This window comes from Leuresthes tenuis, unplaced genomic scaffold (assembly GCF_036924035.1).
Source record: "Leuresthes tenuis unplaced genomic scaffold, fLeuTen1.0.hap1 SCAF_14, whole genome shotgun sequence".
In the NCBI taxonomy this organism is placed as follows: Eukaryota; Metazoa; Chordata; class Actinopteri; order Atheriniformes; family Atherinopsidae; genus Leuresthes; species Leuresthes tenuis.
The window spans coordinates 16002079-16020676 of record NW_027325368.1 but is presented as its reverse complement, the minus strand read 5'-3'; the positions used below and the strand labels follow the sequence as shown (position 1 = coordinate 16020676).

Here is an 18598-nt window from a genome sequence, read left to right as displayed (position 1 = left end):
CCAAAACAGTTCATCATAAAGGCGAGCTAAAACATTTTACTGCCATGGGTGTATATCAAAGAAATAATGCCAACTGAAAACTTTTGTTGTTTTTCCTCTCAGTCTTAAGGACTAGTTATAATAACATCTTCTCTTTTTTTTTTTTCCCTCAGAACTTGATGAACATAACAATACGTCTTATACTGTCACAAATCCTGAGCCTGAACAGCACAAGAGACAAACCACTGGTACTTGGTGTCTACACAACAAATCAATCAAACTGCATAAAAAATAACACCATTCCCAGACTTCAAAAGTGAAATCATCCTCGATCACTACCCAGAACTTCGTTTTAAAATGCATTCTATAGCATGCATTTTTATAAGCTGTCATCCATGGGATCCTTTGGGAGTAATTGTAATAACCAATTGCATGTATGTGTGAAACTCAACAGCATGGATTTTGGCTTCAAATGGCCTATCCATATGGCAACAGCATTTAGTGAAGGTGCATAGATAAACACAGCAGCTAAACTATATCAGTCTACAGGAGATTGTGTTGCATTGTGACTAGTGTGCCCATGAGTGGCGTTTAAGTCTTAGTGTTAATTGAAATGGCATTGAGTGCCTGTTGGCAAACCTCAGGCCAGATGTTCGTTTTCACTGTGTAAAGAAGTGATGCTGATTCACCCTGATCTCTAGTGACTTGATTAAGTGCTCTCCCATGTATTTTTAAATTCATAGAAACTCTTGCCTTGGCCAAGAGATTTGAAGCCCCCGTGAGAAACACTAACTGGATTTGCCTAAAATAGATTTTAACCAGATATTGAATAATACGATATTGATGCGTTTTTCCTGCGTGATCAGCAGGGGCTTACCGTGGATTTGAGCCAGCCAAGGCACGAAGCTTCGTTTTCCTCAGGATGACGCTAACCTCTCCCAACACAAACAAGTCAAAACACAAATGGAACAAAGAACATATCTGTACATGTAAGTGCTCATCAGCAAGAGACAGCATGTGTACACTCACATTTAACATGATCTCCAGTAAATGGATTTTTTTTTTTTTCAATTATTTTAACTCCTACAGCAATTTCGATACAGATCTACAATAACATTTATTCATCCATGATTAATTTGACAATTTCTCCAGTTAAGATTCAGTCAAAAATTGTCTTGGTGCCCCTGGAACGTGGAGATGTACAATCAACTGTCCCATGTTCAGCTGTCCGAAGGAGACCAGGGCATCATAGGAAACTACACATTTTATGTGTCTATCACAATCTAGTTAACACGTCTTTGCCAAAAATGCAAGCAGAGAGTTCTGTACATACATATTCATATATAACACCTTCAATATGAAGGTTTATTGTGAAAGATATAATCATATTTAGCAAGAGATAAACATACTTATATTCTCTGAATCTGAGTAGAGCCTGCTAAGAAGACCTTTGGCAAGGCCCTCCAACTAGACCTCCACAGGTAGTGTTAACATTAAAATACAAGTGAATGGCATCTTGCTATAGTGACAAAACAAATAAACAGATGGTAAAAGACAAAATATAACTAAGCTCTGAAGTTTCATTAGGTCATTTACAATACACTTTTAAAAAATCTTCAAACAAGCGAAAGATCGTGTGAAAGTTGAAAATGGTGCTCCACTGTACATCCCTGTATACTTCCTCCATTTATCTCTACTGGTTAGTTGCTTCTTCTTCCGGGGCTTATTTCTCGCCAGGTCAAGGCATCTTCAATGCACACACTGACAACGGTATGGTAAAATCACAGGTCACAGGTTTCTAAATATTTCACACTCGTGTTTACAATTTTAACATTTTCTGGTCCATATAATATAGAAGCACAACATCACTCATTTCACCACACAGCCAGTATTGGTGAGTAGTTCCCTGTGTTGACATCTGATTGTTGGAATCCTTTTGGTTTACGGTGACACGAATATAGTTCATAACAACAACAATTGATGTCTGTCTTTCTTTTGTGTTGGATGGAAAAAACAGTACCAGTTCTGGACCCTGAATGCCTGGCATGGATTGCATGAAGTGTTAAAGTGTTAACCATGTGGTAGTGTAGACCCTGGTGTCCTGTTGCCGTGATAGTGGGTTAGATTAAGACAATAGTCTCAACTCTGGCGCGTTCCAATGGATTGGGGGTCATTCGAGGGCTGCTGTTGTTGGTCCTGCGAATGCTGCCCGTTCCGTGGCACAGCGCCCCCTGTAGTCATGCCATAGTTGTAGGTGTCTGGCTCATTTGCACCCTCATGGACTGGATATTACTGAGAATCTTCTTCTGGTGGCCTGCCAGGGTCACTCCTATTCTCAGTAAGTCCCTAGAGAGAAAGAGGCAGAGAGAGAAACTGAAAAGTAAGTTTTAAAGACACAGATGAAAGGGTTTCCCTCACACTGAAGGAGAAATGGTTGTTTTTGTTCTTTGTTCTTTTTAAAAAGATGCAACCTATCATTTCCTAATGCATTTAAAGTCATACTATCACCATATATGAAAGCACAATTTTAAGATGGAAAGCTTGTGGCAATGAACAGAAAACACAAATTAACTCAATTAATGCTATAACTTCAGAGAAGACTTGGTAATGCATGTTTCTTTGAATTGCAAAGAGACTGCATAAACGTTATGAAAGCCTCAAGCACACATTTTGAATAAAAAATGTCTGAATACATTTTCATTTTCACAAACGTCTGTAGACCAAGCAACATTGTTAATTAAAAAAAAACAAGTGCAATATTTGCACCTATGAGAAATGCTGTCAGGCCTATGCCCTGACACACGCCACGTAAACAGCAGCAGTGAGTAAATAATCTTAAAAACTGTGTATTTAAAGGATTTGAATCAATTTCTGCTTGGAAAATGCTTTAGTATCAGACAACTGTTATAATCCTAAAGTAGCACATGTTTAACTGTTCCTATCACGTTAATATGTGATTTTCTACAACAATAAGTGCTATATTTTTACCCATGCAATCACAGCACGACTCAGGCTACTGTATGCATTCATGCTAAAAATACAAGCACTTGACATGGAGTCGTTTTATACAAGTGTGCCCATCAAGTGCCATATGGATTTGGAACTCTTCATTTGCAAACAAGCAGGTGAACTCACTCTGAGGTCATCTGAGCCACCAGCTGTAAGGAAGTAAAGCCTGAATTGAGGAAGTTGTCCCTGTACTGGCTCATCTTGATGGCAGCGAGCCAGTCTTCTACTGAGCTGAAGGTGTTGAAGTCAGGTATGGATCTGTCCAACAGTGGCTGAGAAGGCCTGAAGGAGAAGAGGGGGAGGAGGGGGAGATGAATGGTAGAAAAAGTGCTTTGATGTAATATTTAGCAAGTGGGATTTTACGAGTACCTGTGGGGTTGGCGTTTGTGTGGGTGTATGCGACAGGATAACAGAGAAGGAGAGACTGTGTGTCTAAACTGTACATATCTAGCTGAAATGTTTAAAAGAGAACAAGTAAAAAACAATAAAAAAATAAAAGGATTGGTTATCCAAACAAAATCAACATTCTTACCCCAACGCCACTAATTACACAGCACTATCTACAATAAGGCATGCAGTGGTCCTGGAAAGTGTTTACAATTTTAGCAATAGTGAACTGAGCTCAACATGGGAGGGACCTTGGAAACAAACATGCTCTACTGCACAAATGCAATCTCGGTTGAAGCTAGAAGTTCACCTTGGGCAACATGGCAAGAAACCGAAACACACAGCTAAAACAAATGGCTTCCTGAAGCTCACAGGCAAAAGACAGACCACATCTAATCTGGCTCAGCTTGACAGCTTGATTTTTTTTTTTTTCAGAAAGTTTTGTGGATATTGTCCCAGAAACAGGATCTCCAAAACTGTCAAATTGTATTCAGTGACAAAAAAGAGGACACGTACGTGCTTCTCTAAAAATAACCAACATCATAATTATGTGCTTTATGTAGATAAGATGTTCCTCCGTGTGTTGCGGCTGCTGTTGTTTCTAAGAATATGTTTTTTGCTCCTTCATTACAGGAGTATGAGGCAAATAAGTGAAACTCTAAAGCCAACACCGGGGTTAGATTGGATGGGAAGAAAATAAAAAAAAACAGGAAAGGAAAAGTTCAGGTTTGATGCAATCAGCAGTAATAAGTTCATGTTTATTTTATGAGGGGATAAAAAATAAACATGCCAGTGCTGAGTTAGTCTGAGCAGACTTATATATATATATATAAAAAAACGGATGAAAGTCCTATATGTGTGTATTTAAGTTCAAGCCGAGTGTACTTTACTCACACTGCAGGAATGTTGGCTACAGCTTTGAGGCTGGTTGGGTTGCGGATCATCTTGTCAAGGGTACCAACTATGTCTGCAAAGCGAGGTCGTACGTTGCGATCTTTCTGCCAACAGTCCAGCATCAATTGGTGCAAGGCACTGGGGCAGTCCATGGGTGGTGGCAAACGGTAGTCCTGTTCGATTGCGTTGATCACCTAAGGAAGAATAAGAAAAGCTTTAACGATGGCTACCAGGAAACTGCTTTGTAACAATGTTATACATCGAAAAGTTGAGCAATCAAAACTAAATGTTGTTTATTCTTTTTTTTTTAAATGAAGAAAGTAAGGTCATTGATAATAGGTTTTGTCCCTTGCATGTCTTAATATTGTGCTCCATCACAAATGTACCTTTCAAAAGTTATTGTGACAGTAGGAGGCTCAATCAGAAGCAAATTGAGAAAATGCCATACTGAGGAATAATGAGCAAAGATATCAGAATGGTATTTGGATAAACTGTCATCCATCAACATCTTTAATTTCACCAAACTGACCACAAATAGTTGGATCACCGGCCACGCAGTGAGACCTCCAACCAACAGTGCGTTAATCTCATACTTTCATATATTTTCAACTATTCTGACTGTGGTTTAAGAGAGTGCACATTTCACCAGGAATTTCTTTACATTTCAACATATGGACAGCAACAACAAAAGGCCCGATAGAATAGATAAAACACATGTCGACAAAAATCACCTGGTCCTTCGCAGGTGTTCAGGTAATTACAACCTCTAAGGAACAACAACAACTGATGCATCACATCTTATCATCATTTAGTGAACTAAGCCAAAATGCATATGCATTGTGTGAGTACTTCCTCTGATTCAGTCGCTTGCAGCACCATGATGAGCCTCCTATTGCTATGGAGGGACTTTTGGCCTATTCCTTGCAATGTTGCAAGGGTTCATTGGGATTTACAAGCATTCATTTATGCACAGGTCCTCTTGAGGTCCCACACCATTTTATTTAGATTTGCCATTGTTGCCATTGCAACATTTTGATTAATTTATTTTTCAGCCATTCTGTTGTACATTTTCGGCTGTCCTTTGGATCATTATCTTGTTGCACAACCTGGTGTCAGCCAAGCTTTAGCTGTCAGACATATGGCCTTACATTTATCCATATGATACTTTAATATAGAGAAGATTTTGAGGTTAACTCACTGGTCCCATGGCTTCAAAACAAGCCCAAATCATCAACACTTCACCATCATGCTTGACAGCTGGTATGAGGTGCTTGTGCTGATATGCTATGAGTTTAGCTGTCAGCAAATATTATACTGTGCATTTTCACTGGACATCTATATTTGGTCTTATCTATCCAAAGGACATTGCTCCATAATTCTTGTGCTTTTTTCAGATGCAATTACAGAAAACCACATAATGTTGCCATTTTCCAAACAAGCAGTTATTTCTTGTTGTTATATTGTGAAATTTCACATTTAACCTGCTAACTGAGATACACTGAGATGTAACTCTTTATTTTTTTACAATTTCTTAGAGTATCTCAGGGTCTGACTTTGGAGTGAACTTGCTGAGATGTCCACGCCTGGGAAGATTGGCAACTGTCTCGCTTATGTTCCACGTGTGAATAACCTTTCTCGCTGTTGAATGACAGACTTCAAAATGTTTGGAAATGGCCTTATAACCCCTCTCAGATTGATGGACTGCAACGATTGCTTCTCAAAGATCATTGTGGGTCCCCATTGTTAAACTGTGCACTGCCAGGGTCTGAATGTGGTTTGTCCTTTTTTTTTAAATTCAATATTCAATCTTGATCTACTTAATTTTGATTAAAAATAATGATCTTATTGTAGTGTGATTGTTAGCATCGTCACCTCACAGCATGAGAGTTCCAGGTTCAATTGCTGGCTGCGCCTTTCAGAGTTGCATGTTCTCCCTGTGTATGCGTGGCTTCTCTCTGGGAACTTCGGCTTCTTCCCACCATCCAAAAGCATGCATGTTAGGTTAATTGGTGTCTCTAATTGAGTGAGTGAGTGTGAGCGTAGTCATTTGTCTCTGTGTGGCCCTGTAATGGACTGGCGATCTGTCCAGGGTGTACCCTGTCTCTCGCCCAATGACGGCTGGGATAGGCTCCAGCCCCACGACCCTGCAGTTGGATTAAGCGGGTATAGAAAATGCATGGATGGATGGATCGTAATGCATATATGAGCATGTCAACATAATAGTAAATGGGGAAAATGCATGAAGTTGACAGCGAGATTCACCACAGAATACTTCTGAGTTAGGGACTGAATTCAAACAAAAGATGTACTTATCTGTTGAATCTAACAATGCATTATATACCACGCTTGTTTTATGCAGAAATTACTATCAACTGCTATCAGTATTTTTCTACCAGCTGGCAGGTTGACAATGATGTATATACTTAATTAAAAACTAAATAATTTGGGTTTTCAGCGACTCATTACATTAGGCATATCCACTCAGTAAATATGTCACACTGATCCCTGCCTCAACCCATCCTTGCCAGCACCCCACTACCACTTCCATGTAGACAGAATTCTGCTGGTCACTCAAGAGACAGTTTGCATTTAGGTTGACGCACACTTCCTCCTGACACTATCCAATGACATGTCAGTCCTGGAGGAAAGAGCAAGGAAACAGAAATGAAGCAGGGCAGAGGCAGAGTTACTGCGGGAGCCACAGGGGGGGGTTGGGCAAATTTCATATAATTAACACTATTCAGTATAGCCACTTGACACTTGCCTCTTAAAAGCTTCACAGGCAATCCTGGCCCTGACGGAAGTCAGAGTTAGAGTCAAGTGTTTTAAAGGTTAAACTGGGACTGCAGGCACATTTTAGACTTCAATTGAGGTGGAGTGACTGAAATTCAAAAGTCCACCGTCATTTTTGGTTTATAATCCATAAACAACAGAGTTAAATCAAATCTGTAAATATGGAAAACGTGCCTAATGTGCAGCTACAAATTCACTTTCGACTTTGTTAAAATAACTAAGGTGGATCTGGAGCCCAGCAATATCCATATATCTACTCCATCTTCGTTGTAAGATAAGAGTTTGATGTAAAATCCTGTGAAATAAAGTCATTGAAAATTAGGAGCTGTTCCGTAAGTTGCTAATTCATTTGATGAGTTAAGTACAGCTCAGCAGTAGCTTAAATAAATGGCACATACGCAGGACAGGGAGAGATGATGTATACAGGTACAAGATGGTAAGGTTTTGCTGCTATATTTAGCAAGATGGATTTAAAGAGAAGATGGAAAACAGCGGTTATGGCTTTTTGTGTGGACATGTAAGTGGAAGCATGATGGAGAAGGAAAGTGTGTGTGTTATAAGTGCGTGAGCATGTGTGGACAGAGGAGGCGGACATGCTGAGTGGTGCCAGTCCCACCAGGCAGTGTTTGCTGCTGGCCCACTGAGGCAACATCTGCTGGGTTGGACAATCCTGGTGGAGTGAGGTCCACAGAGACCCGATGGTTGGCTACCCATCTCACTAAGGGAAGCTTAGGAAAAAAAAGACCTCATATCATGGGACTTGATCCAATAGTTGTGTGTGTTTGTGTTGGTGCCTGAAAGAGTGGACCTTATCCAAGCGGACATGGGGAACAAAGTAGAGCTCTCAGCAATCATTCATTGCTCTCAAAAGCCTGCCAGAAAGGAGCGGGCATAGTGTAAGGCTGTGCCGATAATAAATCTGCTTTCAAAGTCAGATTCAAGGACATCTTCAGTGATGATGATATGACATGAAGCTGATAAAAATGTGATTTATTCCAGCTTCTTTTCATATGAGTTATCGTTATCTCTATTTATCTATGGCGTAACTGCTGTTCAATGAGGCTTCAGTTATATTTCTTTAACTTCAATGAAAAAATTAAAAAGTAAAAGAAAAAAAGTAAATTTGTCTCATCAATTCATTTATTTTTCCCAAGACCTAATGAAACGGACGCAGGACTTCTTTCTAAAGGGCACATTTGACCGTAAGAGTGTGCCCTCAATCAATTTTAAGACTTACATATTAGAACAAAAATAAAAGTAATCTAGATCCTTACCAGATCTAAAAGATAGGTAATAGATCCTTGAATAAATAACAACACGTGACATTTTTCAGTGCCATTGTCTGTGCCACAAAAACTAAGACAGCATTGTGTGAAACCCCACGAGTCAATAGATTTTAGAAGCACCTTTGACAGCAACAGCTATGGGTAATTGTTTTTTTCAGTTATGTTAAGTTCCTCAATTGTTGAGGAACCTTTGTCCACTCCTCTTTTACAAAGTCTCTTCAAATCATTGAGACTTGTTGGGAGTTGTTTCTCACAGCTGCCACAGCATTTCAATCAGGTAGAGGTCTGGATTTTGACAGAACCAGTGTTTTTTTTTTCCTCTTTGGTGTATTTTCTTTTTTTCCTTTTTCTTCTTTTACAGTCCTGTCACACAACCAAATCTCAGCCGAGCTTTAGCTGTTGGACCCATGGCCTCATATTTGAGACTGAAATGCAGAATCCATAGTTGACTCAATGCCTGTAGGGTGCCCAGGTCTTGTGGGTTCAAAACAAGCCCAAGTCATCATCTGTCATTCACCATGCTTGACAGCTGCTATGAGCTGCTGCGTTCATATGCTGTTTTATTTTCAACAAAAGTTACTTTTTTTTTAGAGAGATAAGGCTTTTTCCCAACAATTCTTCCAAATAAACCATATCGTTAAGTCTTTTTTTAATTGTACTGTCATGAACTCTAACATTTAACCTGCTAACTGAGTAACTGAGGCCTGTGAAGTCTGACTTGTAGTTCCCAGGCCTTTTGCAATTTCTCTGAAAACTGCACATTCTGACCTTAGAGTAAACTTACTTGGACATCTGCTACTAGGAAGACTGTGAACTGTCTTGAATATTTTCCAGATGTGAATAACCTTTCTCACTATAAAATCACAGACTTCAAATTGTTTGGAAATGGCCTCATGACCCTTCTCAGATTGATGGGCAGCAACCGCTGCTTCTCAAAGATCTTTGCTGATGACACACACCTGAATGCCCCAGACCAGCAAACTGACCACACATCAGCTTTTATGGAGGTGTTCACACGTGCTGATGATCCATTCATCAAGTGCATTTGATTAGCAGCACAAGGCTTCTACCCACCCTTCTGGTTTTTATGAAAACAGTAAGGGTGTACTTAGTTTTTCACACACTACTTCTGCATTTTGTTTTACTTTCTGTTATGTAAATCCTGAGACCGTGTACCGTGCCATATATTTTTGTTGCTCTGAGGTTGTATTTCTGTATAAGACATAGTTAGTATTGGATGATTTTTAATTGTCTTGATGTGTAAACAATAACAATTGAAAGAGGATGTTTTATGCATTATTACATATGCCTGTTGGTTTCTCCCCAAACCTTCAGTGCTATTTCTGTTCACACAAACTGAGAATTCACAGAAAGCTATGAAAAACATACAAACGATAATGATGATAAGAGTAAAATCCACCACGCTAAGCTTTGTCTGATGAAAAACAGCTTTGCCTAATATGAAACGCTGGCATTTCAAGAAAGTGCTGTTTTCTTCCACAAATAATATGCCATCACCTTATTTACATCATCAAGAAATAGATTAGCAAAATGTATGCCTAGTGGGTGGAACGGTGCTACCTATACAGAGGATGAGATTTCTGACCAGTCAATGCAGACTGGACATTTTTAAGGGGAGCCTTAAAGAAACAGAAGCTGGAAATGACCAATTTATGAAGAAGTTTAAAAAGAGGCTTCAGCAATGTACAGTAACAGAATAATAATGTATCTTTTTAACATTCAAGGATGTGAGCCTAATTCAGTGCACATCCAAAATAAAATCATCAACCTGCAAATGAGCACAATATGGATTCTTTAAAAAAAATGCTTTTCTCTCCGTGATTGACAGCCCAGAGGTCACTCACTCTCAATTACTCTGCTCCAATTTTTTGTTTCAAAAGAAAATACATTACATTAAAAGAGTATCGCCATAATTATACAGTCTAGATGCATAAAAGCACTTACATCCTGGTTGGACATGTCCCAGTAAGGCCTCTCTCCAAATGACATCACCTCCCACATGACAATGCCGTAACTCCACACATCACTGGCTGATGTGAACTTTCTGTAAGCAATGGCCTCTGGTGCCGTCCACCTCACTGGTATCTTTCCACCCTAAAGAAAGCAGAAAGGAAATTTAGACAAGGTACATTTCTGAGTTGTTAAACAGCTGCAATCATTTTCAACTGCATTAATTTAAAGTCTGCCATTACCCTCAACACCACAAGACTTGTGTCAGCTGTTAAAGTGCCATCTAAGTCTTTATGCCTTAATCCACTCTGTGTCTTAGTCAACAAGCAGCGAAACATTCACAAGATTCGAACTCTGTCTCAAGAGCGTCTCTGAACAGTCATCGACCGGCATTACATTTACCGCAGCCTCCCCTCCTCTCAGCTCTGTTTGAATAAAGGAAGATAGGCTCAAGTTTCTGCTCCTACATCGAGCGTTTCTGCCGGTAATTGGGCTACCTGGGCCTTAGGCATGCCACGCGCACTGTTGATTGAAATTGACAGCCGCTTGTCTCAGATTTCACACACACCCAACTGAGAGCATATGCGCAGACATAGATAGAGATGTTTGTGTGTGCACACACACAAGCCAACAGACACATATAAACCCTGTTTGTGCCCCACTCTTCACACCGCCTCCCCCTCACATTTGAGTTGAGCTCACCGCCAGCTTAATAATGCCAATTAACTGAACCTGAGCTGAACCTGAGCATTTGCAGATAAGTCCTCGTTGGAAACAAACCAAAGCGAAACCTACACAGACCACCCTGAGTGAGAATGAGATATTGGTGGCTTGGAGTGTTTCTGTAGAGCATGCATATGGTTGACAGTTTTCTTTTTGTACCCATCAGTGCATCATTTAAATGTATTACAGGTCAGTGTCATGTGGCTTTGCTGATGAGGAGAGGTTGATATCAATAATGAGGACATCTCCAGGACTTTACTGTGGAGAGGTTACTGACCCAGAAGAGAGGTTTGACATCTGACTCAGTGACATTCATCGCTGCAAGATGATGAACAGGCAGCAGTCTCACCAACAACAGTGTTGAAAAAGACGTAATGCTATGGGAAGCATGCAGTGATGCAGCATGTGGTTGTGTGAGTATGTGACAGACATACAGAGAAAATGAGAGACGTAGAAAGAAAGAAAGGGAGGAAGAGATCAACAAGTGAATAAAGGCTGTATAAGCCCCACTGACTTCAGTGCTTTTCTCATATCTCAGTTTAGTTTCATATCTGACTCGTTTCATCTAAACAGACACCCTGGGGCACGTTTTCTTGCCCTTCCTTCTGTCTGAGGGCAATGAGACTACACAGACATGAGGTAAATATCCTCCATACAAAATCCAAAATGACCAGTCCTTTTCTTATTCAGGAGGAATGCTTTCTGTCAAAAAAAATTTGGTCGGATAAACATACATGAGGGGAAAGGAATGCAGAAAAACTGAAAATAGTAAACATCCGTTCCAAGCAAAATGCTGTCTTTTATATAGTTCTTTGTCATGACATCCTCATTTCGTATATATCTGGTCTCATGCCCCAGGACCCAGCGTTGCTGAAATGGCCTCAGCAAAGACGCAGGCTTCACATCAAGCTCCCTGTGAGCCTCCAATGAGACAGACATTGGTAATAACATTTCCAAAACGGGTGAGTCAGAGGCAGCTATGCAAACCTTTAGTAATTACTGCTGTGGGCCAGTGATGGCTCTGCCGAAATCCTGCTTTAATAACACAAAGTGCTGAACAGCTTGTGAATACAGGGAAGAAGGGAAAAAAAAAACATGTTACAAAGCACTGCGGGGTTTTCTCTTCTTTCTTTCTTTTTTGAAAGAGCATCAGTAACAGCGGGGATGAGTAGGGGGCAGCAGGAGTGATGATATGAATTAAAACAGACCTAATGTCAACACAAAAGCAAGAGTTGCTTTGTGAAGCCTTTAAGCAATGAGGGAAGCTATTTGGATATGGTATCCCGTGTGCAGGCTATTGCACTACTTGATTTTCCAGCGATCTAGGATGGGCTCTATTTTCTAGTTGATAAGTTTCAGCAATTTGAATAAAAAGCCTCACAGGTTCCTAAGGGTGTAAAAATGTGAAGTTATTATCGAACAAAAAATAAGATGGCATTTTTATTTCTTTGAGTTTCTTCCCGCATTCAATGATGGCTGACACGTCCGGACATGTTTGCACACAGAATTCCCATTCAGAAAACCTTGAGCAAACATTTGAGCGTGCTGTCAGCTCTATGTCAACAAAGTAAGAACACAGTACGTGATTGGCTCCACCTGGTCGTGACTGCCTCTGACAGGTTGTGACCAGCTGTGACAGCCGGCGATTCGTCTGAAGCGGAACTGTAAAAGAGATGTGCCGGGACTGTCAGTTTAAGAGAGATCTTGGTGAGATGAGTGTGTCCTAATGACAGCCAGGCCTGAGAGATGAAGAATCGACATTTGGTGGTCAGGTGATGTGTGTACAGTACTGATGCACATGGCTACGATATGAGACACCTGTCATGTCTGCTGTAGCTTTGGCTGAGCATCCACCAATGTGCAGATAACTTCATGTAGATCACTGACATACTGATGTGGAATGAGCTAGAATTTAGAATTTTTGTCTCAGCAGAATGAACAGTTGTCATTAACATGCAGCCACGTCCCAGATCAGCTTGTTTTTACCTTAGCATTTTCACTTCATAGAAGCTTTTTAGCAGTTCCAAATAAACAACTTTCTCCTTCATCTGAAAGACAAATAAGTAACCCACCCCCACCCACCACCCCCATTCCCTCCTCCTTGACTTTACTCCTCCAACTTCACTAATCCATTTCCAAACAATACACACTCAAATGGACTTGAGCACATTTACTTAGGCTGGGCAGAGTGCTCCATCAACATCGTTTTAATGAAATCCTGAACAGCGATCTGCCCTGGATTACTGCCCAAACAGAATGAGAAAGAGGGTGAAGGGATAGAGAAAGAGGATGACTGACACAGCGAGCAAAAGAAACAGCAAGAAGAAAAAGAACAGTAAAAGAGGTTGGTGACTGAGCTTTTGGCTTGTCAGGTATTTATGGGAATTTCTGGAGGAGACTGGAACATACAGCAGTTCTTTCAATTTACATTTTGGGAAGTGTTTGACTGCTTTTATTATTTCTTCCAAATATCCTTAATATTCTCAGATTTAGCTAGAAACATTGAAGAATACAGAGGGAAGTATATGCAGAAAAGCTCTTGCGAGTGTTCTTCTGAATGATTAGAACTCAGAAAAAAATATGCTCATATTTCAAGAAACCTCCACTTTGATCTAATTTCAAAAGTAAGTTCTGCAATAAACTGGATTCCTGTCAAGTTACAGAAACTTCCAAGTCAGTAAAGTAAACAGATATCATAAAGGAGAAACAGATTTTAATAATTTCTTAACACCTACCGCAGGCTTTAACTGTCAGTTTAGCTTTGATTTGTGAATTCCTGCGAGCAGCTGATGAATTGGTTGGTGACAGCTGCTCTGGCAGCCAGCAAAACCAGAATTCTGGACTGACTTATCTCAGTCTGAAATCAAGTGCCCATTTCTTCAAAATGACTGATTAACAGACTGCGAAAGAAACCTGGCCATTTTAGTGATTTGTTAAGAGTTTTTTTTTAAGATTGAGCAGGAAATTTGCTGGAAAAATAATTTTTTGACATTAATTGAATTTAATGAGGGCAACAAAGTGGAGCAGATTTATTGCCTCACAGCAAGACTTTTTCCTGGGTCAAACCTCAGCTGGGGCCTTCCTGTGTTGAGTTTCCATGCGGTTGCACCGTTTTATTCCAGTGTGCTCTGGTTTCCTCTGGCATCTCAAAGGTGTGATTGCTAAAACAAAAAGTTGTGTTTCTAAATTGGCTGGGTTTGAGTGTGTGCATGCGCTGCTGTCTGCCTTTCTTTGTTCGCTCCAGGATGGACTGGCAACCTGTCCAGAGTTTACACTGCCTCCCATTCAGTGGCAGCTCTTAAACCCCAAGACCCTGAACATGATGGATGGATGGACAGATAGATGGATGAATTTAATCACGAGTTTAGTTCACATATAATTTTTTTTTTTGTATTCCAAAAAAATACAAAAACGTCCCTGTTATGTCACTCATTGGCCTATTTTGATTCAAACTAATGTGACCCCTTTATGCTGTTTGGGTTGATATATCGTCTCTGCTTACTGATAAAAGATCTTGTCTACACAACTGTACACAAATGCCATGGTGTTGTGACGTTGTCTTAACATTAAAATGTGTTTTTGTGTGTCAAATTGAACATATTATCATATTGGTGTTTTTATGTAATTTGCATCTAATAATACTAGAACTATTATTGATAATAAAAACATTGTACCATTTTGACATTTAAAACAAAATAAATCTGAATTTTTCTACAATTCTTAAGTATTCTGCTTTAGCTGTATGTAATTTCTGTGTTTTATGTGATTTTGCATTTATTTCATCATTTGTCCCTCTTTGCCAGCATCCCTTGCACGTGAGTGTATATAGTAAAACAAATAAACTTAACCTCTTCACCAACAGACCATGTCTGGCATTTACAGGCACCATCAAATGAAACCCGGCTAGTGTCCCTTCTCAATTCTACTATTATATTCCAATATTAGCAAGTGACCTTGGTCCCATAATTTCTTCACAGGATGAGAGACAGGCAATTACATCCACAGTCTTATCAAACTGGAGCAAATCCTGTAAAGGCCCGATTTTCCTTTTAATGCTACTGGGAGGGTCGTTATGAGAACTCCAAGAACAATATGAAACTGAAATTAAAGCACTGCCAAGACGCCACTTATCCACAGTTCCCACATGAAATACCAACATTTCATACCAGCCACAGGCGTCACCAGGCGTTGAATCATGTCACAAGTTTCAGTGTGAGGATTACAGCTTTGTAAAGGCACAGCTTTGGTTAATCAGCAGATTAAATCGCCTTTGTACCTCTGCAGTAGAGTGTTTTTATGGTGAGAAAAATTCACCAACCTCACAGGTATGATTTAGTGTACAGGGTTCATTTGATTGTGAAGATGCAAACGCATTTAAAAAGCCACAGATGGCGATTCAATGCACGCCTCATACAGACTCTGATCAACATGACAGAAGGTGTAAATCACAATCAGAGTTCTTTCGCTGGTTGATCATTCTTTGAAGCAAAACTCGGGTATGGATAATATTTCTTTGTTTATTTGTAACCTATACCTGTTCCATATCACACGTTTTTATTCGTTGATATTTTATGATGTTTAATTCATCTCACAATTTAAACGCTATGAAGTACCAAATTAAAGAAATAACATATGAAGATATGAGAAAAACAAACCCTTACTTTAAAGTGTGTGGTCAGCAAGAGTGACTACATCTTAGAAAGACATACGGGGGTAATATGCTGGAGATTACTGGGGTGTTGTCTCATGTTCATGTTCATCAAAGTAGGAGGCTGGGGCAGGAGTGTGACCCTCCCTACACGCTCTTCCACGTGACAAAACTACCAAGCAGTTTGAAATGTTGCGCTATGATGTAAAGTTTTATATCTTGCATTTTGATGATACATATGGGCAGATGCACAAACAAAATCTACTCCAATAAGCCAAATTAAAAGTGCCTTTATCTGCGTTTGGCTTGGTCTCTATGGGCATGTACCCATTTCACTGTTTGTTTGGTTAGGGACTCTGTCCCCTTTACTCAGAGAGCATAAATATTTCACTACAAGTTGAATCGACAAGCCAAAAAAAGTGCATGGGCTTGAAGCCAGTGCGACCGGGAAAAGGATGCTAATAGAAAACAGACAAATGACAGAAACAACAGAGCTGTCCACAGAGTGTGAGCACTGAAGCGGAGCTGAGAGAATGTCACTCAGGTCACAGGGATTTGACAGATGAGCTTTTTTACTGGGTCCCCGTGACCCGCCTTTCAACCTCTCTTAGCTTGAAACACACAAATTCAAACACGCAAACACAAACAAATACAAAAATACACATATTAAGACACTTAGGGGACACGTGTATATACCCAAGAAAACAGTACAATCACACACATCTAACCACATGCTCTTTCTGCCCATTGGGTCATAACATAAAGTACAATATCCATCGCGTGACATGCTTGGCAATGACAGTCTTTTCATATCATCAGCTGAGGCACAGGCAGAAATTCCTAACCACACCTGCTATCCTCACTGTTGCCCTGTGGGCATTAACCCTCAATAGAAAGGGTAACATCACTTGTCATTGCTGTTATAGGGTTGATATATATATATATATATGACATATACTTTCACACCAGATTTATGAAACATATCCCAACAAAAAAACACTTGCACACATCACCCTTTCAAACATTTGCTCGGGCATAAAATGTGCATTGAACCTCTGTAACCATGCCAACATCTCTGACTCCGTCATCCCTTGGCATTAATACATGTCTTAACAGATGTGATCACTTGTGGTCAGGTGGGAATGCACCCAGGACAAACTGTTGATGCATTGACACTGAACCATTCGAACCCCACTCAGAGGTTCTCTGGGCAAAATATGGCCACGGTCTTTCAGCTGTGCGTAGACAAGTTGAACATGTCCCTGAATGCAACCTACTAAACTGACATAGCATAATTCCTGCAGATATGTTATGTAAAATTAGGCATGGGAAGTGCATTGTTACCTACCATAAATTAAGAATAACAACACATATCTATATGGTTATTTGAATATAAAGCAAAGTAAGATCTGATCACAGTTGGTCACTTTCGAAGCATGTGGAGATGCGTTCTATGCATCTCCAGATACAAAGAATGAACTGACCTAGTTTGAGTTTTTATGTCTGATCGGATCAGAGATGCCACATGTCCATACCATATGCAAAAGCATCTTCTGACACCACAACAAATGATAAATCATAACATCTACCCTACGCAGAACATTCTGATGCACATTTTTTATGTCCTACGAAAAAAAAGCCATAGAATTAAAAGAAGTTGACAGCTGGAGAGAAATGAAAGACAGATAAATCGGTGCGCTCATTTGATGGATAGTCTGGTGAGCAAACAAAGAAATGTGAAAGCTACCATGGCCATTGTTCTGCCAGGTATGCAGGTTCATTCACATCTAATTAAAAGATGTGAGCTTGAGATGTGCCAATGGGCTACTTTTTAAATATTACTCAAAAAATAATTAAGTAAAGAAGGAATGGGGGAAGAGTAAATAAAAAAAACAAGAAAAAACATAGAAAGGTTGCAGTTTATGAATTAATTAAAACACAGCACCTTAGCAAGACCAGTGCAGTTCAAATATTGTACTGTAAGCCAAATTAATCATGACTTTGGTGAGCAGCCAGCAGAGAGGGAGGACAGCCTCCTTCTGTCTTAAACTCCAAAACATTGCTCGAGAGCATACCCACATCCAGGGTTAACACAATTACCAGCATGTCCTTCCAACCATGGACCCAGCATCGCACCACAGGCACTGTAATTGGTGTGCCTAAAATTGCAGGCAAAAAATTAGAAAAGCAGTGGAGGGAAAGAGGTGATTAATTTGCTAGAGGAGGCGGTTGATGACGATGTAAATCACTGCCTGTCAGTGCAATATAATTCCAAGATTCCGTCGTCCTTGTCTGTGATGCCAGCCTTGCTCGCTGTATGGTTAGCATCACGTCAGAGCCAAAGTGGTTGTAAAGAGAAGGGTGCAAAATATGCATAGTTTAATTATACAAACAGAAGTGTGTTGGGCCTATGAAAGACCAATGGACTGCAACTTCCCTAAGTTAATTTAAGCATGTTCCATGAATACAAAGTATGTTGGATCAGGAGGGCAGTAAAAGTCTGTAGAAACAACAGTCGAGTCTTTATGATCTGCCTAAATACTGTTGGCTAATTACAATTACATTTATGTGCATAAAAATATATATACACACATATATATATATATACATACATATATACATATATACATATATACGTGTACATACAGGTGGTAAAAATTAAAAGCCAAAGTTTCAATGTACTTCTTTTCAAAATCTCATCAGTGTCAAAACCCCCAAATGTGCTGCTATCAAAATGGCTTCCACAATATTCACTCCTGCTCATTGGATTCTCTGGATAACACCCTCAGGGAGACATTGAACAGTTTGCATTAAACAACATCAAAATACTGACCACAATCTATAATCCGATCCTTTTACAACCTGTTTTATTAGCCAGCTCAGCGGTGCAGACAACAAAGGTGCTGCT

The 18598-nt window shown here is 39.8% G+C and overlaps 1 protein-coding gene across 3 annotated transcripts in view; it reads right to left on the bottom strand.

The window, feature by feature from the left end:
- Window positions 1-1071: 1071 nt before the first annotated feature.
- The window catches only part of ephb1 (EPH receptor B1), a 147439-nt gene continuing 129912 nt past the window's right edge, over window positions 1072-18598 (bottom strand). For 2 of the 3 annotated variants that reach the window (XM_072363243.1, XM_072363244.1), the window contains exons 13-16: window positions 10314-10463; window positions 4270-4463; window positions 3115-3270; window positions 1072-2325 (exon numbers count right to left, since the gene is read on the bottom strand). In XM_072363243.1, coding sequence (XP_072219344.1) covers window positions 2217-2325; window positions 3115-3270; window positions 4270-4463; window positions 10314-10463 — 609 coding nt within the window. In that variant the 3' untranslated portion in view covers window positions 1072-2216. The remainder of the gene's footprint in view (window positions 2326-3114; window positions 3271-4269; window positions 4464-10313; window positions 10464-18598) is intronic. The other variant, XM_072363245.1, reaches the window with a different exon arrangement.